This window comes from Colletotrichum costaricense (assembly GCF_030867565.1).
Source record: "Colletotrichum costaricense strain IMI 309622 chromosome Unknown Scaffold_11.1, whole genome shotgun sequence".
In the NCBI taxonomy this organism is placed as follows: Eukaryota; Fungi; Ascomycota; class Sordariomycetes; order Glomerellales; family Glomerellaceae; genus Colletotrichum; species Colletotrichum costaricense.
Genome location: NW_026848240.1, coordinates 349,031 through 372,968, shown reverse-complemented (window position 1 = coordinate 372,968; position 23,938 = coordinate 349,031). Strand labels below are relative to the sequence as shown.

The following is a 23,938-nucleotide window of genomic DNA, read 5'->3' as shown; positions in this document are numbered from 1 at the left end:
AAAACATTGTTAATCTGTCTTTTGCCAATCATGTAGCTCTGAGCGGGTCATCTCGCGCCCGAGTCAGAGTAATCATTTGATACTTGTTGGCGATCTGCGCCTTGAATCGGCATTAGCTTGACAGCTTCACTTCGCTTACTCGCAGGAGCTAATAAGTTAGGGGAGCTAGATAAACAAGGTTAAACGAGCTGAGCTCGCTAGCCCAGGCTGACAGGAATGCGGGGACGGGGTCGACAGGCGGAGGCGGACTCGGACTCGGAGTCATGCCTTGCGGTGGCAGGTGATGTCAGTCGGACTAATAGATTTGACTGAATTCAGGCAGGATTGATGATCTGAGGCTGTAGATGATACCAGCGATCTTCAAGGCCAGTGATAGACTCGGGTTCACTCCGTAGCTGCCCGACTGTATCCTGTCCTCTGGTGCTCCGCGATGGAGCCCCTCTCGGGGCAATTTCTACTCACCCATTCTGTTCTTCAACGTCTAGAGCTACCTATCTGAACACGAGACGCCACTCATGATCCTCTAATCAAACCATGTGGAAAGAAAGCACCTTCAAAGTGCAGATGCCTGGTTATCATTAAACCCTGCATGTCTAGCTCATCCCCACAAGGCTCACCCGCACTCTCTAATCAATCCACACCCTTCCGCCCACCGGTATTCATACACTCAAACCCCTTTCTGTCCCCATCCGAAGGGTCGGTACAGACTCCAGTTCTTGTACAGAGTACAACAAACCCGCCTTGCCAAGAAACAATTGCCTTGTCAATCAAGGGATTAAGGGACTTGGCAACAAGGTGAACGCCCGTCGTATTGTTCATCCCACCTGCCGTCCGTCGGTCCGTGTGACTTGACCGCAAACAAGCACCCAAGAAATAGAGATGGACGTCGGGTAAGCCTTGACAAGGGAGCTAGCGAGCGATGAGCAAGGTCCGGGGTTGGAAGCTTGTATTCAGCTCTAAATTTCTACCAATATGGTACGGATATGCCCTCAGCCTGATCAACGGCTTTGTGTGAGTGGCTACCTTTGAGCAGGACTCCAGAGAAAGCCGCGGAAATGTCAAGGTCCAAGACACCTGCCTCACAAGACCTGTCTTTCTTCCTGGACTTGGGTCTGGCCAAGAACTACATATACCACAACATAAGTCTCTGAAGCTGTCCAACGATCTCGTGCCCCCCGCCCCCCTCAAAGCCTTTGAGCTTCAGGCGAACCTACCCAGACACATTGTCCCCTTTCAAGACCAAATCCTCAAAGAGCACACATCACAAGCACCCAACCATGCTCTCCAAACCCCTTCTCTCAACCCTCTCGACCCTCCTCCTCCCAATCCTCACCCACGCTGACGAGCCCCAAAACTACGACGGCTCAACGTCCCTCTCGACCCCAGCCTACCTCTTCCCCGGCACCGGCTCCACAATTCCGATCCTCAACATCGGCGCCGCGGCCGTAGCTTCGTGTGACATCGGCAAGAAATCCTGCGACAACGGCTGCATCCCCATCACCGGAACATGCTGTGGCACGGGTTCGGGCGGGTACTGCGAGGTAGGCAAATACTGCACCTCGGGTGGGTGCTGCCAAGTCGGCAAGACGTGCTCTGGTCCGCCTCAGGGATGTAGTTCGGGGAAGGTGATTTGCAATGGGCTTTGCATTCCCTCTGGCACGGTATGTTGTTCCAACGGAGGGTACTGTGATGCCGGAGAGACGTGTACTTCTGATGGACACTGTACCGGCGGCAGCGGAGGCGGGGGAGGAAGTTCCTGTGGGAACGGGCAGACGCAGTGTGGGAGTGGATGTATGCCATCTGGACAAACATGTTGTCAGACGTACTACTGCCCGACTGGGGAGACGTGTGCGGGCGACAAGAAGTGTAATAAGGGAGGCGGCGGTGGCGGAGGAGGCACTTCGTGTGGAGCTGGGGAGACGCTCTGTGGCACTGGGTGTATGCCTACGGGACAGACTTGCTGTCAGACCTATTACTGCCCCGCAGGGAACACTTGCGTGGGCGATAAACGTTGTAATAGCGGAGGAGGTGGTGGTGGTGGTGGAAGCCAGTGTGCGGCTGGTCAGACTCCTTGCGGATCGGGATGTATGCCAGCCGGTCAAGTCTGTTGCGATACATACTTCTGCGACGCCGGCGAGAAGTGTCTGGGGAACAAGAAGTGCGACAAGGGCGGCGGATCTGGCGGCGGAAGTCAGTGTTCGGCGGGCGAAACTCCTTGCGGTACGGGATGTATGCCGGCTGGTCAAGTCTGCTGCAATACCTACTACTGCGACGCCGGAGAGACGTGTGCTGGAAATAAGAAGTGCAATAAGGGTAGCAGCGGCGGCGGCGGAGGAGGAGGAGGAGGAAGTCAGTGTGCGGCCGGCCAGACACCCTGCGGCACCGGATGTATGCCAGCCGGTCAAGTCTGCTGCGAAACATACTTCTGCAATGCAGGCCTCACTTGTGTTGGGGACAAGAAGTGTCGGAACCCCAACGGTGGAGGCGGCGGCGGCGGCGGAGGTGGTGGTGATGATACAAGCGCGACATCTAGTCTACTCGCGACGATACCTGGGGGTGAAGCGGGGACTACGTCTCTGAGAGACTTCCCACAGCCCACGCAAACACTTGGTGGCGGCGATGATGGGCCGACATCATCGTCATCGTCGAGATCTTCGACGTCAACAACAAGGACAACAACGACTAGCGCAGCGCCGACGTCAACATCGGCCCAAGGTGCCGCGTTTTTGGGAAAGAATCTCGACGGCTCCGTCTTGGTCGCAGGCCTCCTCGTTGCAGCGCCCCTGGTTATCTGAAAATGATCAGAAATGGTACATATTCGAATGGCGAATGAGTAAAAGAGTAACACAAGCGTGATTGAACGTCATAGGGATCAGTCTATAATTTGAATAATATTCCCTTAATCATGTATCGCTCCCATACGCCTAGGAAATCCCGGTAAACGCCAAACTTTTTCGAGCCCATGTTGATGCTAGAAATGTCAAGGCGCCATGTGTAGTGCTACCCAAGCAATGCTGCCTACGCCCGTAAATGTGTCATGATAGTCCTACAGATACCTGGGCCTCATCCACTCAAGATTACGAATACTCAGATTGAGCCCGTTGCTGGCCCACCACTTCCGCACCGGCTCTTGATCGCCGATACTGTCTTCCAAGGCCTCTTCGATATCGCAGGTTCGGTATTCGACGCGGTGTTTCCGCCCTTCCATTCCTTCAAGCTCGCCATATGCGAACTTGCGCCACCACTCCAGAACCCCAATGTGCTGATGGATTGTAGGTTGAACGAGGACCTCGCCGTCGAAAGCGAGCTTGTCGTCGCCCTTTAGCTTCCTCCAAAGTTCGAGAACGCCGACCTGACCCCATCGTGAAGCAATTTTTGCTACGCCGTCTCCATTGGCAACAGGAATGCCAGAGGCCACCCACCAACGTATGACGTCAACCTGGCCGTGCTGGGCGGCCCACAACAGCGACTTCCCAGGTCTAAGCACAATATTCTCGTCCTGGGCAGCGGCATCACGCCACCATTCAAGCACGAGAAGATGACCTTTTCCACTGGCCTGCTCGAGAGCAGCCTCGGTAAAGCGGAGCGGTAAGCCGGAGCGCCGCCACCACCAGTCCAGGCTCTGTATATGGCCGTTTTTGGACGCCCCATCAAGGGCTTCGGCATCGTAGCACTGTTGGTGGCGACCACGGAAATATCGGCTCTCCTTCCAATAATCAAGGACGTCGGAGCGTCCAAAGTATGCGGAAGCCTTGGTCGCGAGGACCTTGCCGTCGAAAGCCTGGAAGAGATCAGGGCGGTTGGCCTCCATCCAGGTAAGCACTTCAATCAGCGAGAAGCGGATAAGAAGCTTAATGACGAGTGCTGGGAGTTCGTGGAAGGTAGGCGGCGACTGAAGCAGCTTTTTGCAAATAGAGGTGGAGTCGCAAGTAAGTACGAGCCACTCCAATTCGTGCTCGTAGACCTTCACCGGATCGTTGGGGTTCCTGGGTTGTAGCTTCCAAGGATATGGCATGGGCAGGTTGGTGAAAATCCCTAACGCCTGCGCCAACTCCCAGTCGTCGGCAAAGTCGAGAATAATAGTCCAGATCTCCGGCGGCAAATTGGAGTATACTCGCGGATCACCCGAAGCGAGGTAACCGAGATGGGTGACGACGTCCACATCCCGACCCAGGCCGAGCAAGTCGGCTTGGTTCTTGATGATGCCTAACACGTCGTTGAAGCCGTTCCAATTGACGATTCGCTTCGGGTGTTTGTGGGCGCTGTCGTAGTGCCAGAGTATAGGTGGCATAGCTCGCACCCAAGGCCATTTGCTATTGATTTTGTTTAACTGCCTTTTCGTTACCGGGTTCTCCCACATGTGCGTGCTCATCCCAGGGACGAGAAGCACCTTTTTCGCTGTGTCCCAGCCGCGAAGCACCTCAAGAAGGAAAGTATCCGCGATTCCCACCATCATCTTGGCAATGTTGTCGGCATCGATCGGGGCGAGAACCAGGAGATCAGCCCACTCGACCAGCTCGAATGCCTGCTGGCGGTAGAACTCAATATCGTCAACGTCTGCTTCGGAGCCGGCACGCGACGGACCTAGCGGCAGTGTCATGGATCGGTTCTGCATAGTGATGACAGTCTGGCTTAAGCGGGGCACGGCGTCGTCGACGATGGCGCGCATCTCAATGGCCGAACTCTTGGAGAGACGGACGACGAGAGCCTGTGCCCATGATATGTCGCGGGGCCCATTAGCGGCCACTAGAAGGTGAAGCTTTCGGTCGCGCGGCTTGAAATGAAGTGACGAGGAGGAGGAGGCGCTCCTCGTTATTCGGAGCGGCAAGGGGTCGGGGGGATCCATCGTGTCATGCTTTAGGGGTGCTTGGGATGGGTCGTGGTGATCGAGGAGGTTTTGTCGACCGTCAGGCTATTGGCTTCGAGTCGATAGACGGCAGCTAAGAATCGAGACGCAACGAACGCAGTCGTGGATATCGAATGTCGTGTCTCACCACTCTCTAGCGTGGCTGTGATCGGAGGCGGGTGTCGAGATGATAAGGGCCCAAGACGGACTTTGGGCGCGAGTCGAGTTGGCAAGGAGTAGGTATTTGTCGCGAGTCGGTGAAGAAGGTCAAAAGTCGTCGATCGGCGGTCGTAGATAGCAGAGCTGCTGCCAAATTTCGGTGACACGAGTGATGTAGTGGGTTTGTGATTTATCGGCGGTTGGTGGTGTGTTGTCCGTGACAGCGTTTGCGGTGTGTGCAACGTCGCGTTGGGTAGGTCTGCAGTAGTGGTGGTCCAGTAATTATCCGGGGTCCGTACGGCCACACAGGAGATGATGAAGCAGGCCAGGCGGGATGGGTGTGTAGCGTGTGCAGGTAGGTATCCGATCCGCAGAGCAGCGAGCGGTAGCGTGAGGTCGCTCGCAAGTCAGATCAGCGAATAATAGGATGAAGTCTTGGAGAGAGTCGTGGCTGGCGGGCTGGAAGAATTGGACATGGATAGGTCGCAATATGTGGCATCACCATGACATGGGTGCGAATTCCTTAATTCCACTCTCGGGACGAGGTGCATGCGGTGACCGACCGACCGAGTGACGAGGGGAAGAGGGGGGAACGCAGTTGGGTGGTCCTCGCTTCGTCGGTGACTGGGAACAAGCTGGGCTTGTCTGTCGCTGGTGTTGGTATCGCTCGGTGTCGCTGGTCTCTGATTTCGATCTAGGCTACGATGATTCGTCGGGAGATGAGGCAGCGAAGCGAACTGGATGCGAGAGGGACAAGAAAAAAAGGTCCGGGCTTGTTCCTTGAGATGACGAGAATGCGAGCAGCGGCGGCGGCGGCAGGCGAGAAGAGACGCTGAGACGCTGAGACGCTGAGACGCAGATGGGAGTTTTCGGGAAGACCAGGACGAAGGAGTGGGGACTTCCTGCAGGGCAGAATAGAAGGGGGGCAGAAGGAAGAAAAACAAGGGGTCGTCGACAGGGAAGAGTCGAGTATCCGTAAATGCGGATTGAGGGGGAGAAGGAATCTTCCTTTGCTAGGTGGATATGGAAGCAGTCCACGTCCACGTTAACGACTAGGTACGACTCCAAGAGCCCCAAGAGAAAAGCCTGGGAGAAAATGAGGAGAGACTCAGACGGTGACGGTGACATTTGTGGAGACCTTGCGGGCGGAAAGTCTGCCGTTCTTTCTTTCCAAATTCTTCCATCTGTCATTTGTGACCACCTCTCTTTCATGGCCTGTTGCCTCCAGTGACACCTGAGGTGCGACGAGGAGGCGTCGGTGAGCAGCAATTACCTAATCTGCCCCGCCTTTTCTATGCTTATCCCACGCTGCTTCCTTACCAACTGGCAACCACAGCATGGGCAGTCACTTGTTTTCTTTTTTGCAGGAGCCGGACTGAGCCTCTGAGGTGCGCCTTCCTCAGCAAACTCCCCCGCCTCTACGTCACTGGCGCTCCTGCCTCCTGAAACAGTTTGACCAGTGACGGCAGGTCCAGAAATGCAAGCGACCCTTCCTTCCCTCCCACATGAAATTCTCCGCGGATCGTTGCCATTGCCGAATCGACTCAGTCTCGGACCGTTACTTCCTTTGGTATTCCAGGTCACCAAGACAGCTTTCATTCTCAGACTCATTCGCATTCTCACCTCATCGCTCATACCCAGACACGGCACTTCGCTTCATCATATCGCCGCTTCAAGTAACTCATGAACCACCAGTCATCTGAACCTCCCTGATCGACTGCTGTCAGCCTGCCAAACCCAGCCATCGGACCGGCTCATCCTGGCTGCCACAAGGCAAACTCCAAGGCGTCACTGTGAATTTCGAGCATAGGCCCCCTGTTTTGCATCTCCGACTTCAATTTGCCAAGTTTAGCGCAATCCGGCTTTATCCCGCAGGGTCCTCCGTGTCTTCGGCGCCGGATCCCCACTCAAACGGCGATTAAGTGTGGATTTCATCCCGACTTTTCGCTTTTTACTCAGGAGCCCCCCCCCCCCCCAAGCGAGACCCCGGTCGACACCCCCGGACCGAGGAGCATTTCTTATTGAGCCATCAGAAATAAAGAGTGCTGACATAATTCAATCAAGTCGCATTAGCTTGAGCCGCGGCCTACTGTGTACGTCTTCGCACTCCCTACAGAGTCAAGGAACTTTTGTTATCGGATCCTCCAGAGAATGCGGCATGCATGCTCTAGTACTTCTTTTCCCTTTGATATTGAGTGCTGCTTCTGAGATATTTGAACGAACCGTGTCCCGCTGAGCAACCTCTGCTCCTCATTGCGATAATGGATGCGCCTCTCTTGGGCAAAAGTGGTGGCGCGTGCGCCATCGATGCACCTGAGAGACGCCTTACTTAGTTGTTGGCGCCACCAATACCTCAATGAAGAATACTGCCTCTTTCTACTATTGAGGCAGTTCGCGGCCTCATCGGAGTACTGGTACATATTTCTGATTCGCTCATCGGTAGAGTTAAGCTTCTCTATTACACCCACAAGCTAATGAACTCTATTCTCGGCACCCACCTCAACCTCGTTCTCGGTCAACTACCACAGGCCAACCATGTAATACGCAGCAGCCTTAAGGATCAAAGCACTCGTTCGCTATAGCTTCTACCGACTCAAACCAGATATGATATGATCGAGAGCATGCCAAGTGCGTCAGAACGGCTGTTATCAAAACTTGTAAGGAGAGCTACCGGATATAATTCCCTCATCCCGCTCCACCTAGCATATGAGATGAAAAGTAGTGTTGACCCTTATGATCGAATCATCATCGTGCATAAGTAGCTGTGAGGGCCATTGGACTTTTTCCACTTCCACACACGACTAATGGCGGTCGCAACATAGAGCGCAATAGGTGTGGATATTTCAGGCATCCGTACGGCACCGCCTCTATGCTTTGCCAACAAGTCCCACTTTGCGGACTCATAAATCACCGGCAACAACTTCACGGAATCTCCATTCGTAACTAAATACGATGACTAAGTGACTATAAAACAGCTCTAGTGTATGAATGACATCTCCCAGGTTTTCCTAGACTACGCAGGTTGGGAATTTTCATTCTATCCCTTACAGTTTCACATGAGGTATTTCTGCCCACAAATTTGGATCCGAAGACAAAAATGCTATACAGTTTCTCTTTCTTGGTTGTGGCTATGACCTGTGCCACCACTGCCACCAGTGCTACCTCTGCCTCCCCTTTCACCTGGCCCCCTACGCAAGGATCCATGTCCGATTTCGAGTACAACTTACGCTACGGGTGCGATTTTATGACATGGTGCGGAGGCTTCGATGGCGGATGCGAAGCCGAGGTATTGCAACCCACAATGCCACATAGAGTTGCTGAGTACTTACTGATATATCTGGGTGATGTTAGTGCCAGCGTCAAGGGAAACAAGGCTGGACTTGCACGAGTCCCAATTGCGAGTGTCTTTGCGAATAGAGCTATTTGATCTTCAAGGCATCCATGCACATTGCACAAGTGGTACCGCCAGTGGCTAGATGCCATGCAGTTCCCTATACAAACCCCAGTTGAGGCTGAAAGCTAGAGTAGCGTGATAGTAATCACTAGATCAATTTGGACAGCATTGGACAGATAGCTACACGAAAAACCAATGCAACATCTTTGGGAGGTGAAGAGGACTCCGCACAACAATACAAAATGACCTTAGACTTCCTCTAACCAGCCAAAGACCTGGGTTACACTGGGCTGCGAAAGCAGCGTCCGTTATTGGGATCAGCTCTGTGAAATTTCGTGTCAGCTTACTGATTGATCCAAGTTTTATAGCAAGTATAGCAAGTATGAAAGCTTACATGTACTCCCAATTGCCGTACGCCGTTTTTCCTCCTTGGGCACACTTTGCTTCCTTTGAAAAGCCATTCACGCATTCAGGTCCATGAATAGTACGAGTTGCACCACTACCAAAATACTGCAAAGAGTCAGAGACAAGTAGAAATGGCTGCGAAATTCAAAATTGATACCTTCAGCTCAAAGTCCCACTTGATGCCATTCTTGTCATGCACGCAAATCCGTCGGAATTCGCCCTTGTTGTAGAGACCTGTAAGCAAGCTACAGACGGCGCTGAGATCGAGAACGTTGTTGTCATTGGCGTAACCTGTTCGTGGTCCTGATTTGAAACATTCCCCAAGAACCAAGGAGGGTCCAGCGAGAAGAGTTAGAGGGAGAATGTGAGTAGGACGCATTTTGCTAAGGACTGGAGAAAGTGTCTGTTTCGTTTTAGGACTCGTTGGTGAATGAGTCTTTGGGGCAACGATTTCTTCATGGCAAGCACACGAAGTACTTATAAATAAGCGCTGGACACGTGCATCCAGGAAAACGATCCTCGTAGCATTACGAGCTGCCATGGAAGCGATGAGCAATTTTCGGCTCATCAATTGCAAACGAGCAATGATAGTCTTCGTGTTCGACTGTTCATTACTTAGCTGTCGATCTTTTGTATTGAAGATTGAATTGACTGCCATTCATTTCTCGCTATGAAGCAGGTAGCAAACGCAAACTTCGCTGATCTGTCGAATACCAAAGCCTGGAACAGGTGTACAGATTGCGCAGTAACACAACAACACATGTCCCCCTTTGCTTATGTTCACGCTGTTTGTATTACGAACCATTGTTCCCATAGCATTACCCCTACATGTACCCTTACCTCTTGGTATCACCTCTCTGAAAGACAGTATCTCATCACATGAGTGTGGGATTCTGACTTGTGTTACATTCGCAATGTTATCGTTTTGTGGCGTTCCCAGATAGCTCGGCGAACGATGCACCATACCTTCCAGACAACGGGTCAAGAAAGCAATCAATGTGCCACCAAACTCTGAAGCTTAAGCACCAAGCTGTGATCTTGGAATGCCAACGTTGACAACAGGTCCCGTTTAGCAGTGAAGCAAGCCGTGGTCACGTCCTCAAACTTCAATCAATGTTTGCTTTTCTTGTGATCTTGACTCCTGTCAAGGCCGTGGTTGTCTTCGATGTCACCGTTGCTATCTCAATACCTAGTAGTGACAAATGTTGCGGCAAGGTAGATCACTACCTAAAATGCAGATAGAACTCTCTTCTAGTATTTAAATCTGCTCAGTTCCCGCGAAGTAAAATGTGGGCTAGGCTCCTATTCAAGCCAACGATATTCTCGGCTCTTGATCACCATTCCAATCCTCCTCAAAGACCTTGGCTACTCCGTCAAAATGAGGGCATTATCACTTTCCCACCTCCTCGTGCTAGCTTCCTGGGCCGCCTTTTCTTTCTGTGCTGTGCTTGTAAAGAACTCTGGCGAGATCGATGACACCTTTAGAGGTGTTTCACAGCCGATGACAAGTCCTCCCGAGAAACGCTCAGTTCTTGTCGAGGATAGCCTGAAATACGATGGAGCCAAGGGGAATGATTGGGTAGCCCCTGCAAGGTAAAATCAGACCAAACATCGAACACAAATTACTTCAGTATCTGACACTTCACGGAAAAGCGTCATGTATCAAATTCAGAAAGATTCTGTCACAGAAGATCTGGCTTCACGAAACGACGATGATGATGAATTTGCTCCGACGGAAACAAACCTCTATGCTCTCTGTATGGAGCTTTGCAGGCAAGATTATTCTCAGGGCGGTTTTGTCCATTGGGACTTGTAAGTCTTAATGTCCTTCTGGCGCGGTTCGGCTCATGATACAAGTACGTCTACAAATGTTGACTTGAATCAAAACAGCTGTATCAAAAGGTGCAACATGAGCTTTCATCAGGACAGAAGTCATGATCTGAACATGAACTATATACGGCGATATGGGATTGCTAGATTCGCATCTCTAGCTGCGATCAGACCGCTTATGGCGGCAGCGAAAAATTGGTGAAGGAATCGTGGTTTACCAGTCGTTGCTGCCTTCGCTGACGCTTCGAATATGGTACTCAGATTCGATTTGAGTAATTACGAAGATGGCTAGCCGGCTTTCATCCAAAAGAGTTCCTTCCAAATCTTCAATTCCACGCTCTTTGATTCTAGCTTCACCCACTCAACGGGTCGCGACTAAGATTGTTTGCCAGCAATGTGTGTGTCGGTACCGGCGCGTGATAGCTTCCCTCTCTGGCCAAAGCACTGCGCCATGCTTCCGTGAGAGCAATTCAAGCACAATCGTCTCGAAGTCATCCCATCGTTCCGTGATATGCGTGACCTTTGCCCTGACTTTTTTCTGGTCATCCTTATTGACAGTGTCCTTCACAATCTGACGTAGACGACTGATTTGCTCCTTATCGCCAGTCATAAACTCCAGCCGAGCTATGGCGAGTGAGAGGGCTGTATCACCTGCCTCGATCTTGTCTACTGTTGCATTGCGAGTAGAGCTTTCCGCGTCGTAGAATCTCGGGCATCTCTTTGACATTCTGAAGAGTGCCTTTCCACCCTCTGACAGAGGCCCCGCACCAGCGACAGCCTGGAAACGCAGCGCACCACCGTGAATGAGGATCTTGACAGCAGCAATGTCGCCTAGGAGTGAGGCCACCATGAGCGGTGATACGCCATCAGGTGTCACCTTGTTCGGGTCAACACCAACCTCAAGCAGCTTTGCAACTGTATCCCCCACTGCCAGATGAAGAGGCGTTGCCTCATTAACACCCGCAAGTGTTGGATCCGCCCCTTGGTCTAAGAGTCGTACCATCAACTCAAGATTGCCCGTCATGGCAGTGATCATCAGCGGGGTTTCACCGTCACCGTTGGGACGGTTCACGTCGGGGTCCTTGGCGAGGATGTTATCGAGAGCATCTGAGATGTCTGGATAGTCTTTGCTAATCGGATCGCAGTAGACCCTGCACGCAAATTGGAACGCTGTTTCTTTCTTTGGACCGTATTGGCGCGATGATCGATGGGGATTTCCGTGCCACATTGCATCAAAAAGCCGCAAATCACGTAAACCCATGGCTAAAAAGAATGGAGGAAGGCCGTTGTCTGGCGTCGCGATGATGTCAGCCCCCATTTGGGTCAGTATTACAGCTAGGTGCCTGAACTTCTTTTGAAGACACAGCTGCAAGGGGCTGGAGATGCCCTGGAGACGGGCGCCGTCTGGATCTGCTCCTCGGTCTTTGAGCAGTGTTTCTGCAAGGTCCTCAAATCCATGCTTGATAGCGGTATGTAAAATGGTGGAACCATTGCTAAGGGTAGTATCAATGCTGGGAAGATAGTGCGCAAGAAGTAGCGCAGATTTGATGCATCTGTACCTTTCCGCTTCCTCTTGACTTTCTTGTTGAAGGAAAAGTAGAACTCTTGGTATCCCATGTCGGGCGATGGTACCGAGAGCCATTTCGACGGCAACTGGGTCTTTGAACTGGCAATATTTATCGCCGGTGCCAAAAGGCAGGCATTCCATTTCGACTAAAGAATTGAGCACTGGTACATCGAGACCCATATGTAGTAGGTACGTGGGGACCAGGAGCCCAGCGTCTTCTCCCGATAGGAAGAACTCGTGGCGTAGATAGTGGTGGTGTAGTTCATTTAGTCTTGAGATAATGGGGTAGGCCTCCGCTGTTGATGTTTCCAGGTCCACTTTATACTGTTTGATCACTGTGAGTGTAATCCGAAGGACTTCCTTGACGACGACGGCGTCGGAGCTACCCAATAGATGTCGGAACAATGGTCCGTGACGGTTGTAGAGGGACCATTTCGTTGCACCGGCCACGGAGCCTGGAGACCAAGGGAGGCTGGATGATGCGGACGATACAGAACCGGACACCAAATTCTCCCAGAGTGAATAAATCAATGGGTCGATAGCCTCGGAGAAACACTTGGTAAGTCTGAGCCAGTGTTTGCTGGCATAAGGGAGGAACAGATGGATGTCGTCTTGGATTTCTGATCGATACTGGTGTAGGTCATAGTTCAATCGCTCTAGATCTACGTTGGAAGCTCTAGCTCGCCTGTCGAGGGACATAAGGGAAATGAGTCTTCTTGTCAGGGCATTTGGACTTAAGATCGAGTTTGCCACAGTACCAGGAATCTTGTCAAACGAAACATTCTGGGCATGTGACATGCTATTCTCGAATACCCCATAGTTGAGATAAGTGACACAGATGGCACCGAGTTCAAACTCTGCTTGATGCAGATGAAAGTGGTAAGGAGAAGCTGCAGGCAACGCCGGGGCTTGAACGAGGTGTAACAGGACACTGTGATGAATGAACCTGATACATGAGTCCTCCTCGTCAATCTCCAATAGACTGCCACCATATATCGAGGCCAAAGTGAATCCGGAGGGATGCAGAGTTGAAGAACTCCAGATCGAGGATCCGGGTTGGACGTTCAGAGCCACACGAAGCTCATCCAGTGAAAGACATGGGTCTGCTGACGCGATAAGCTGGAAAACTCGCGATCCGTACTTCATGTCCGGGATTCTTAAAATTGCTTGATCAAACGCCTGTGGAAGATTTCGGGGAAGATTGTTGATGATGTCGAGAATTTCAGACTCAGAACGAAGTTCTCGAGTGTACTTGGGGCAAATGGCCTCAATTTGCAGTGAGAGCCACAGAAACATGCCCTGAGAACGTACTAGTAGCTGTTCCTTGACTAGCTGTTCAAGCCTGCTTGATATTGGCCTGATGAGCTTCCAGTTTTCGACCTCGGCCGATATGTAACTTTCCAGGTCTAAGGATCTGTCGACACTTTCGAAAGAAATAGTTTTGGTGATACCAATTGACGATGCTGCAACGGATTTGCATCCAGATGTGGGTCGGGAAGAGCAACACAGTTTGACTCGTCTGAATTGCATAAGTCGATGAAGCTGACCGAGAACTGATTCCACCTCTTCCAGAGGAGCTTCGTCCAAGCCATCCAGGACCAGTACACATTGCCAGACTGGTGGTGTTATGGAGAGCAAGAGGTCAATACAAAACTCGGCATGGAATACTTGATGCTTCATTTCGTGTTCGTCTAAAAAGTTGTCCAGGAATCGGGCCAGAGACGAATTTCTCAAAACTTGATGTACAATGCTGCCGAGGATATTGTGGTCTTGCAAGGTTGTTTGATTGCTGTTTTTGCAAAAGAAGAATGCTACAGATTGGAGTCTCCCTGGATCTGTCGTAGCTAGATCTTTGTGGCTGGTCAGCTTCTTCGAGAATAAGATATTGACAGCTCAATCGGACCAAACCATGTGAAAGGACCGTGAGATGTAAAAGACAAGGAAAGTGGCTGACTGACTCTCAGCAGGATTTTTATGTGCGATCAAACAATCTGCCACCACGGAGGCCATGGTGACAGTCTTTCCAGACCCCAAATTACCCTGCAGCCACAACGTTGCTGAAGTCTTTGTGCCCAGCCACTCTTGGTAGCTCTTGTCGTTTAGGATCCAACTAGAGGTCCCCTTCTTTCGCTCCCTCGTCCAAATGGACTCGAACTCCTTCTGATTGGGAGCCAAGGCTTCAAAAAGTCGATGCGCACGCGTTTCTCGGTCCCGATGAGCGGCATCGCGGGAAATCATAACCTGGAATCGGCTGAATCTCTCAATAGAAGACAAGTTGCTTTCAACATTGGCCTTTGCAACGAGTACTGCTACGCGATTTTCAATCAACTGACCCCATGATCGCAAGTCGTCTTCCAGTGGTTTGAAGACCGAGTCGAAGGTGGAAGTGAAAGACGTTGCGAGGTGAGACGCAAATGATTTATGGGCGTCGATGGTGATCTTTTTGCATATTTTGATGAAAACAATGACATACTCGCACATGTACGCCTGAGTCTGGCGACAGGTGGGAAACAGCAAGGCGAAATCCTTGTGGAGAGAAGACGATTTACCAATCCTCATCAGAAGAGTTGAAACTTTGTCGAAATATGACAGGAAGCTCAGTGATATCTATAGCTCTCGTCAGCTATCCTAAGTATCGGAATGACAACTTGCAACGACTTAGTTCAGAAAAAGGCTTGACGAACATACCTCCAGAGTCATCCTGACCGTGGCCCAAACCCCAGACGCCAAGAGGTTTTGGGCGCCTCCAACAAGGACGTCGCCAATAGGGGCAAATTGACAAATTCTCTCCAGAACAGTGACGAGACGGGTGGCGTTGGGCCTCCAAGACCGGTGACGGTGAGCCCCATCTCGATTGATCTCTTCTGTTAATTGCAAAACCTCCATGGCGGTTGGTGGACTTCTTGTCTGCAAGTTCTTGAAGCGGATGTGAGAGTCATCTCGACGGCGCTTGAGAGAAACGCTGAATTCTGAAATGGTTTGAGCCAGACGAATCTCAGGTTTCAGTTTCCCCACGGTTGCTACCGCTGTAGAAATGTTCTCCATTCTGCAATTTTTGGACTGGTTAGGAGTATTGATCTGGAAATGGTAGAGAGACTGAAGCTTCCAAGGAGGGAGAATGGCGGTTCAACGTTGACTGCAAATGCCCTGAAGGAGCTTGGAAGTTGGACAAAAGTAAGCAACACGGAAGGTCCCTGGTCTCGTGGTGAGCTCGTCAGACCGAGCCGTAGGACTGCTTAGGTGGCAGTGCCTCAATGTGACCGCTGTGTAACTGTATCGGGGCCTTCATTTCAACTCATTGGCTATTCGAAATATCGACCAGTGAGCTTTGAAGGATGCATGCAGCTCATAAGGCAGCGGGCGCAAGGGGTGGCTAGGCATCCATGGATTCTGAGACGTCGTGTTGGTCTCCGAAATCACGATTGATCAACCCGGCCAAGCCGGCTTGGCTCCCAAGCATTGGCAATATCATTCGTCCTGGAGTAGAGCCTGGTCGTCAACTTTCCGAACGAGGTATATGATGAGATTGACACGGGGACGAGAGACGCCCCAGATCAGGCTGGGCTGACAAAAAACCATAGAACAAATCATGCGCCAACAAACACCGCATGCTATGCATATAGATAGCTCTTGAGTCTGTAAATCTTGAGTGCACTCTTGGCACTATTCTGAATCGTCACTGTTGCTTTTCTCCACCCAATTTTGAGCCCTCGATGCAAATTTGGAAATACCCAGGACCAAAACGCCGGCGAGGAGTGCAGAGGTTGCGGCTTAGGTGAGGTCAATATGCGAGCAAAAGAATAAGAGTCATCTCAAAAGACTCACTGATGGTAAAAGACCAGCCGACCCCAATGGCGTCGATCATTGGCACCAAACCGCCCACGCTGCCAGCTCCGAAACTGTACTGAACGATGTATTTACTACTGATGACAGCTGTCCTGCGTTCCGGCATTGCCTCTGATGCAATGTATTAGTCCAGGTCGAACCGTCGAAGACGCAACAAGATGGCAGGGAAGGCTCACCGGCGGAGTATGTGTTCAGACCGCTAAAAGACCACATGAGGCCGAGACCCTCAAAGAAGCAGCTGACGATGGGCAAAGCGATTCCGCCGACTTCCTTTTGCACGCTCCACCCGTAAATCAGAGTACCGGCAGGGAGAACGAAGAAAATTGCTGGCAAGCTGCTCTTGAGTCTATCCTGGGGCAAACGGAGACCATTACGCTTCCGGATATATCGCTTAACGGTGTGGTCTGAGACTCTGCCGCCGATCGTGCTTCCCATTAGAAAGCCCGCTCCGGGGGCAAGATAGAAAAGTCCACTGATAAGAGGCGTAGTCAGGCCGAACCGAGGGTTGATGACTCGTCGTATGGAACTCAAAAGGCCGTACTGGTTGAATCCCAGGAGTCCACAGGCGAAATTCTGCGAGATGGATCAGATTACGAGCTAGAGTCGGGTTGGGGGAAGAGCAACTCACCGCCGCAACGATGTTGGGATACTTGAACTGGCGGAGAACGCCCATCGGATTGAACGCGTGGGCCAAGTCGCCCAAAGACCGAATAGGAGTTCTCTCTGCGACGGCGATCTTGAGATGCGCCAGCTGGCTCGCTTTTGGCACGAAGAAGAAGGCCATGATGAGACCGAGAAAGGTCATGCCAGCCTGGACCCCATAGATGACTCGCCAACTGGTGAAGGTCACGATGACGGCTCCCGTCAACGGCGCTGAAAGCTCGTCAGTCGAAAGACTCTTGGGCACAATGATGGAGTAAGGTAGTCAAACAACGTACCAATTGCGTTTGCCGCCACACAGCTGCCCAAGAAACAACCCACTGCAGTTCCGCGAGTTGTCTAAACAGTAGTCAGGCTCAATATGATAAACATAAGTGGCACAATATCCGACTTACAGGCTCAAAGATATCTGCCAAGATGGTTTGCCCTGCAACTAGGAAGAATGGACCAGTTGTTCCTCCGATGACCCAAATCGCTGTGAAGCAGGCAAAGCTATTTGAGAGCGCCGATCCTATCGAACACAAGGTCAAGAGGCAGTTGGCTACGAGATAAGTCGTTCTGCGACCAAGGATATTACTCGTCGGTAGCCATATCAAGGCAGACATAGCCATGGCAATGAAGACGCCAGCATTAGCTGTGGTAATGGCATGCGTTGAGACGTTGAAGTCGGCAGCAACCTCGGAAGTCGCTGTCAAGATGGAGCTACCAGAGAAGGTGACGGGCAGGGCCATCCAGCAAACCACCGCAAGCGTTACCCATTTCTTCCATGTTGGCATCTCCATCACCTCGTCATCTGCTGCAGCCACGGGTCGAAGAGGGGCTGCCGCCGCCGGAATGGGGCCGGTAAGCGGATCGGGGCTTAGTTGAGGGATCTTGACAGCGGCGGTCAAGCCGTCCGGCTTTTCGACATCTGGGGAACCCATTGCGAGGAAATCACATTAAAGACTGGAAAGTAAGCTGATATCTAAGCTAAAGTATCGTCAGAGGATGAATACTGCCTCGGGGAGTCCTCCGAATGTATATAGTCGGGAACTCCTGCAGCTCTCCGCCGGTCGGACACGCCTTCGGCAGGCGAATTTTCTTCCATTTTTTCACTACACCTTCTCTGACTCAAATATTTCATAAAGTGGGCCTCGTAGGGCGACGTGATGCACGCATAGGCGACGTGATCAAGACCAGCCCGGACTTGTGACGGAAATGCGAGTGAAATAGGGCGCCAGTGGTTGGTTGCTTGGTCTGAGGAGTCGGCAATATGACATGAAGCCGACTAGAGATGGTTAAGCCCCTGGACTGTTTGTGGGGTAAAGATCGTGACATAAAGCTCGGCCAAATCCACATTACGCCGATAATGTGGAGAAATCACAGTATTTTATCGGCACATTGCGCGATTTATGCCGAACTATCTCGGCTGGGCTAAAGCTTTCTCCCCCAAACGTCTAGCTGTGACAACAAAGAAACCTTTACCAAACTAGTGCTGATGACTAGGTATCACGCAGCGGTAGTATTCTAGGAATACGTCACAAGCCGCAGCAACTTTGAAAGGTGAAGGGGTATCTTCAAATATCCCTTGAGACTCTCGGTATCCCTACACGTTTCCCGAAAGCATTCAATCGGACCTCACGAGGGCAATATCCTAATCAGCCATATCGATTGACCACCATGACATCGGAAGGCGACGCGTCCAGTGCGGAGGATAGGGTCGATTTGAGATCCGCTCCGGTATCCTCATCGGCTTCCTCCCGACCAAAGACCAAACCTACCGCGTGAGTATTACAACTTGTCGCGCCGCAAAGCTGCGGAAGGTTTCCAGATGGTTAACAACGGCGATTCCGCCATAATAGTTGCCGTAGGTGTCACTCGCGCAAAGTGAGGTGTTCCGGCGGGCAACCATGTGAGAATTGTCGCCAAGCAAGCAAGGGTGTGGAATGCACATATCCTCGGCGGAACCGCATGGTAAAAGTTAGCCAGCGGTATGTTAGAACCAGAGATATTCATACCTCGGACCCGCGATTCCAAGAGCGACTGGTGTATCGAACTAACTCGGTTTCCCATAGTTATATCGATGACCTTATTGCTGAAAACCAACGATTGAAGAGCAACAGCGGCATTGGAAGTCAATCTCGAGCAGCCAACCTGCTCCCAGATCTCGCAGTCGTTGCCCCGGTAAAAGAGACAACAGATACTAATGCAACTGCCATCCCAGCGCCATCGCTTGATGAACGACCATGGTTCTTCGACATGAATATTCCACACACGCCGATTCTCATCGGTGAGGCCTCGGACGCCGCATTCGCTACCCGCTTCCGCCAAGCAATCTCATCAGCTGAGAGTAGTCACATCCCGCGGGTGAACTATGCCACAGATGAGAGGCTGCTCGCTCTATCTGATACAGACTGCCCTTGGCCTAGTCCGGCAAGAGCACGTTTTCTCGTCGGGGTTGCCCTGAGATATGTCAGCCGTTGCTACCACATCATTCGCAAGAGCTCGATTCTGGATGCCTTGGAACAGACCCTCCAGAACCCGGCTGAAAGTGATTCGCTTCTCAAGAGTAAGCTTTGGGCGATGTTTGCTATCGGCGCCATGTACTCGACTCGATCTGCCACGTCGGAAAAGCACTTCCCCGGCATGGGCTACTTTGCACGGGCAACTCGCATCCTCCGCATCGTCAGCGAACGACCGAGGATCGATGTTGTCGAGTTGAGATTGTTGCTGGTAAGATGGCTTTGATAAATAAATGTTTTCGATCGCCTCTGAAGTTTTGACAGTCTTTCTACTCTCTTGCGCTCAACCGGCGACATACCGCCTACACTTTTGCCGGCTCCGCGACCAGGCTCGCTGTTGTCATGGGCCTTCATCTCAATGTTCCCGAGACGCAGCTCAGAGATGCAGCCGCTCGAGAGCATAGGGTCAGAGTTTGGTGGACAGCATACATCTTCGACAGGATGTGGGCAGCCAAGTTAAGCCACCCAGTAGCCGTCCAAGACATCGATATCGAGGTGGACCTGCCATCGAATCCGGTTGTCGACGATAATATAGCGGATGACTTTGCCGATGCATCATATTTTGTTGCTAGTGTAAAGCTCGCTGGCCTACTGGGAAAGGTTGTGCCATCCATCTATCGAAGAAGGCTGCAAGACACCTCCTTATCCCATAGAGTTCAAGAGGCGTTGAAGGATCTTCGTGGGTGGTCTGCAGAGCTCCCTCCACAGCTTCACATTGACTCGAAGCCTACATCGGAACGCATGCCAAAGCCCATCTCGCTACATCTCAACTTTAATCAGGCAAGCAATGAAGCGCGACTGCCAGACGGGGTGTGACAAAGCTAATTTTGATTCAAGTGCGCTATCAGCACCACCCGTCCGATTCTGCTCCATGTGCTGCGAACGCATGTCGCATCTTGGGGAACACCAGAGACCCCAGAACCACGAGTTCCGGCCACCGCCATGACTCTCGCAGAAACTTGCATACGTTGCGCTCGTCACACCTGCCGACTGCTGACAGAATGCTGGATCGACGGGTCTTTTGCAACGTTTGACTACTTCTACACGCAGTATCTCTTCTCAGCCGCCACCATCCTCGCTGCATCTAGCCTTCTGAGCGGCAAAGAGAGTCACAATGACAGAGAACAATTTGAAGAAGCAGCTCAGTTCTTGTCTCAGCTGAAAGATAATGGCAACTATGCAGCTGAGGAGTTCTGCCATCATATCGACGCTATGAAGCTTACAATGGCCGCAGCTCACGTGCGCCGTGGTGATTTCGCCGGGGCGGGAGACTCGGCGGCTTTGCTGAACGACACAACAGCGGCTTTCACGGATGCTGCAGTCAACCTCAACCAACCTTTCGCAGAGCAAAACACAACCGCTGGTATGGCGCTCAACGAGCCGTCGTTACAGGAGCTCCTAGCCCAGCCACTCCTCGACTTGCAGTTTATAGATGCGTCGATCTACAATGATGGGGCTCAGGGACTTTATTGGCCAGATTTCAGCCCGGAATCATGGACGCCTGAGACGTGGACTGCAACTTGAGTACCAACCAGATGACTACCAAGCACGCGGATATACACTTGACATGCAGAGATTGGGCAACAAGAAACAACGATTGGGGTTTCAAGCTACTAATATCATTCTACACAGAGGCTGTGGGTACTTGTTGACCCAGCCGTTTTTGGTACATCTCATCCCAGACTGGCCCATCGTCGAGTACGTATCACCAAAACTTGAATGGAATTGCCAGTCTTCCAGCCGCATTCGGCGTCGCACTAGCAGAAGCCGAAGAGCCCGAAGCACCTGATGCCGTGCTGGCCTGTGAGCCAGTAGCGGCCGTAGTCGCTTGGTTCGTCGTCGTGACCGTAACCACGTCGGTCGTCGCGGCTGTGGCAGACACGCTTACACTACCAGTGCATGCCTCCTCGCCAGAGACAATGGTGTAGCTGGTGCTGCAGCCCACCCTAGGGCAGGCACTCTTGTCGCAACCAAATGTGAAGGTCTCTGTTGCCGCTGCACTGGGGCAGCCGCATGACTGCGTCAGAGTCGACACGGTCACGCATTGCGGTACCTCCCCGGTGCAACTAGGACACAGTGATAGCTCTGTTGCCGTGGGACACCCATCTTCCACCACGGTAGGAAGCGGCACCGGAGTAGGCAGAGGAGTCAATGAATCAGTTGGTAGGATCGAGTAAAGAAACGACTCTGAGCTTGTCTGGGCAACAATCGGTGCCGCGCTATCAATGTTAGCAATAAGTCTCTGTGCCAACGGTTGACAGATTCATACACGAAAAAGAGCGTTGCTACTTGGCTGATCACCTTCATTGTGGTTCTTCTTAACCTTGCCTATCAAAAATGGGTAAAATGTTGTATTATGATGATATCACGGACAGAAACTGAAAGTAATTTGATGAGAGAAGAAGCGAGTCCCACGGTCAGCCCAGCGCGCTCGAGCTCTTTTGAAGTCACGAGCCGGTAACACCACCGGCGATCAACTCCTCCTGACAGGACGTCCGTCATTCGTTCATAATCGTCGGTGTACAAACCACCATCCTTTTTCGGCATTGGGGTCTTGGCTTGCAGGGGTGCTATTGCGGAGAGCCCGTATCGACTGGCCACCAACCTCTTTGATTCTACCCTATTGCAGCACCCTTCAATGAAAAACACGTATTCTCACTGCGGCCAATCCCTCTAAAGCAAGAGTCACACCAGCCGAGACTTAGTCTTTCAAGGCGCTCCTCCTTACGTTTCAGAAGTACGTGGACACATCTAGGGTGCTGATGCCAAGGACTACCAACCCGCGAATCGTTCATTGTCCTCATCACCTTCCTATAGAGGCACGAATGCAGTGGCTCGTGCCCGCGCGGGATATGACGCAGATTTTCAATTGTACTCGCTCGTTCACCTGTGTCAATAGGTATTTACTCAATACCCAAAGGCACATGTACATGCTGGTCTTACTGGCGCTTGTCAGTGATCTTTCCCTTGGACGAGCATCTCTCAGATCTCTGATGCGTCAGGTTTCTTCGACTGCCAAATCTTTGAGCCTTAAGGGCAAACCCAGCAATGTGCAGCGGATCCATTCGGTTCTTGGCATAGAAGTTATGTTAGGGAAAAGAGAATATGATCGCCACAATCGGCGCCGTATTATACTTGAGAACAAATCCCCAAAAAACCCGAGATCTTCCACTAACCTCCGATGGATATGATGGCATTCAGATCTCGGCGCAGTTCATTACCCTGGAATTGTGTGTGAGAAAGGGAGGGAATGCTTTGGAGGGAATAACCGAATACGGGTACGCACTGGGTAGGATGTCAGATACCAAAAGCTTTTGTAATGAATTTTCTTCAAAAAGGATTTAGCTGTGTAGCCTGGAGGGTCGGAAGAAGACACCACGGAAGAGGTTATGCCGACGATAAACATCCCCAAAGCCAACACCTGCACCGGCTTTGGAGACATCGCATGGGCGATAACGAAGCCCACCATAGTGCCTCCAGCGTAGCCAAAGATGTTGTACAAGCACCAAGGTAGAAGGCCACAAGAATCAACAACGTCGCGGTAGCGGTAGAGCGTAGTAGCACACACTTGGTAAAGAAACGTGGAAGGAGGCAATGGCTACGACGGACGACACGTAAGACCGAGAGAACTCATTGCCCCATTCTGAATTGTAGACCAAAGTCTGCATGAGTGCAAATGCTGATCTGAGCTCGAGAATGAAGAAGGTGGGGAAAAGAGCACGCCGATAAGCCGTGTAGTCTTGGACTGCGCTACCAATTGCCGTCAAGTTTCAGGCGATGGGGTCCGCATTCTTTCTTTCGAAGAACTCATTATTCCTTCCCATCGGAGTGGGTTGCGGAAAGAGTACTGGAAGTATGTCATTATCCAGGCGATTATTGGAACATAGAAGATAATAATCGCGTAGCCGATATAGACGACGCCGAATCCGACACCCTTAGCACGCTTGTTGGCATGATGCCATGCAAGGGCGCAGCCTCCTCTGTACGCTCACCTGAAGCTGAACTCGGGAAGCAACTTGGTATGGCCAGATAGCGGAGTGGAATAAGGTACCTTAGGGAATGGAAAGATTGGAGGGCGTGATTGTTGAACACGATCGAGGGGAATCGCAAGAGGTTACCGAGACCGATTGCCCCTCCCATAGCGGCGATGATGAGAAGTATTCGAGATTCTCAAACATCACGGCCGTCTTCGCCTTTGTCGGCAGTCGGCTCGAAGAGACTGTAGAGTTTCTTCCTGAAGTTGACCATGTTTACTAGGGATGGTTTGACTTGAGCTGAAGGATGCGGAAGTGGTTTATGGATGCATCGGGGGGACACTCTCAATATGATACCCTCTTATACCCTTAGCCAAGCAGTTAAAAAGCCAGTCAGACTTCTTTGCGCGTGTAAGCATAGCCCTGCGATAGGTGACTGAATTGGTTGGGATAAGCCGACCAAGGCCCTTGGTCGTCTTGTCCAGGATTACGACCTTCCAAAATCTAACTTGATGATAAAAAACAAGGCTATCACAGGTCACAGATATAAGTCGGGATCAGACGAGACAAAAAGGCCGAGGCGTGGTACTTTCTCGCCAGATCTTGTGAACATAGATTGGGACCCCGTCGGCTTTCCGGGTGTACGCCGACGTTCGCCCAGCTCGCCGGCGCCATCATCTATTCTCCTTGGCCAACGACAATTGCCATTGGACTTTCGAAAAGGCTCAACTTCCCCACATCCTGGCAGAAACGCGT

The 23,938-nt window shown here is 51.6% G+C and overlaps 12 protein-coding genes across 12 annotated transcripts; 4 read left to right on the top strand and 8 right to left on the bottom strand.

Moving 5' to 3' along the window:
* Positions 1–1,277: 1,277 nt before the first annotated feature.
* Positions 1,278–2,795, top strand: CCOS01_10487 (uncharacterized protein; the record flags this gene model as incomplete). Its single annotated transcript, XM_060458642.1, has 2 exons — positions 1,278–1,541; positions 1,821–2,795. The coding sequence occupies 2 exons, from the start codon at positions 1,278–1,280 to the stop codon at positions 2,793–2,795; spliced, it is 1,239 nt and encodes a 412-aa protein (XP_060310444.1).
* A 251-nt stretch (positions 2,796–3,046) lies between these two features.
* On the bottom strand, positions 3,047–4,846 carry CCOS01_10486 (flavoprotein; the record flags this gene model as incomplete). The annotated part of the gene is made up of 1 exon (XM_060458641.1): positions 3,047–4,846. The coding sequence occupies one exon, from the start codon at positions 4,844–4,846 to the stop codon at positions 3,047–3,049; it is 1,800 nt and encodes a 599-aa protein (XP_060310443.1).
* Positions 4,847–7,137: 2,291 nt separating this feature from the next.
* Positions 7,138–7,425, bottom strand: CCOS01_10485 (uncharacterized protein; the record flags this gene model as incomplete). Its single annotated transcript, XM_060458640.1, has 1 exon — positions 7,138–7,425. One exon carries the CDS (start codon positions 7,423–7,425, stop codon positions 7,138–7,140), a length of 288 nt encoding a protein of 95 aa, XP_060310442.1.
* Positions 7,426–8,102: 677 nt separating this feature from the next.
* Positions 8,103–8,422, top strand: CCOS01_10484 (uncharacterized protein; the record flags this gene model as incomplete). The annotated part of the gene is made up of 2 exons (XM_060458639.1): positions 8,103–8,291; positions 8,357–8,422. The coding sequence occupies 2 exons, from the start codon at positions 8,103–8,105 to the stop codon at positions 8,420–8,422; spliced, it is 255 nt and encodes an 84-aa protein (XP_060310441.1).
* Positions 8,423–8,679: 257 nt separating this feature from the next.
* CCOS01_10483 (uncharacterized protein) lies at positions 8,680–9,183 on the bottom strand (the record flags this gene model as incomplete). Its single annotated transcript, XM_060458638.1, has 3 exons — positions 8,680–8,722; positions 8,794–8,909; positions 8,962–9,183. The coding sequence occupies 3 exons, from the start codon at positions 9,181–9,183 to the stop codon at positions 8,680–8,682; spliced, it is 381 nt and encodes a 126-aa protein (XP_060310440.1).
* A 999-nt stretch (positions 9,184–10,182) lies between these two features.
* On the top strand, positions 10,183–10,836 carry CCOS01_10482 (uncharacterized protein; the record flags this gene model as incomplete). Its single annotated transcript, XM_060458637.1, has 3 exons — positions 10,183–10,397; positions 10,446–10,616; positions 10,782–10,836. The coding sequence occupies 3 exons, from the start codon at positions 10,183–10,185 to the stop codon at positions 10,834–10,836; spliced, it is 441 nt and encodes a 146-aa protein (XP_060310439.1).
* Positions 10,837–10,995: 159 nt separating this feature from the next.
* On the bottom strand, positions 10,996–13,347 carry CCOS01_10481 (NACHT domain-containing protein; the record flags this gene model as incomplete). The annotated part of the gene is made up of 1 exon (XM_060458636.1): positions 10,996–13,347. The coding sequence occupies one exon, from the start codon at positions 13,345–13,347 to the stop codon at positions 10,996–10,998; it is 2,352 nt and encodes a 783-aa protein (XP_060310438.1).
* A 747-nt stretch (positions 13,348–14,094) lies between these two features.
* CCOS01_10480 (uncharacterized protein) lies at positions 14,095–15,246 on the bottom strand (the record flags this gene model as incomplete). Its single annotated transcript, XM_060458635.1, has 2 exons — positions 14,095–14,808; positions 14,890–15,246. 2 exons carry the CDS (start codon positions 15,244–15,246, stop codon positions 14,095–14,097), a joined length of 1,071 nt encoding a protein of 356 aa, XP_060310437.1.
* A 618-nt stretch (positions 15,247–15,864) lies between these two features.
* Positions 15,865–17,630, bottom strand: CCOS01_10479 (major facilitator superfamily transporter; the record flags this gene model as incomplete). The annotated part of the gene is made up of 6 exons (XM_060458634.1): positions 15,865–15,971; positions 16,027–16,158; positions 16,224–16,620; positions 16,676–16,920; positions 16,986–17,046; positions 17,103–17,630. The coding sequence occupies 6 exons, from the start codon at positions 17,628–17,630 to the stop codon at positions 15,865–15,867; spliced, it is 1,470 nt and encodes a 489-aa protein (XP_060310436.1).
* A 736-nt stretch (positions 17,631–18,366) lies between these two features.
* Positions 18,367–20,732, top strand: CCOS01_10478 (fungal specific transcription factor; the record flags this gene model as incomplete). The annotated part of the gene is made up of 4 exons (XM_060458633.1): positions 18,367–18,470; positions 18,762–19,419; positions 19,473–19,781; positions 20,046–20,732. The coding sequence occupies 4 exons, from the start codon at positions 18,367–18,369 to the stop codon at positions 20,730–20,732; spliced, it is 1,758 nt and encodes a 585-aa protein (XP_060310435.1).
* A 181-nt stretch (positions 20,733–20,913) lies between these two features.
* Positions 20,914–21,515, bottom strand: CCOS01_10477 (uncharacterized protein; the record flags this gene model as incomplete). Its single annotated transcript, XM_060458632.1, has 2 exons — positions 20,914–21,427; positions 21,478–21,515. 2 exons carry the CDS (start codon positions 21,513–21,515, stop codon positions 20,914–20,916), a joined length of 552 nt encoding a protein of 183 aa, XP_060310434.1.
* Positions 21,516–23,081: 1,566 nt separating this feature from the next.
* Positions 23,082–23,348, bottom strand: CCOS01_10476 (Sodium:neurotransmitter symporter family protein; the record flags this gene model as incomplete). Its single annotated transcript, XM_060458631.1, has 1 exon — positions 23,082–23,348. One exon carries the CDS (start codon positions 23,346–23,348, stop codon positions 23,082–23,084), a length of 267 nt encoding a protein of 88 aa, XP_060310433.1.
* Between the last annotated feature and the right edge of the window lie 590 nt (positions 23,349–23,938).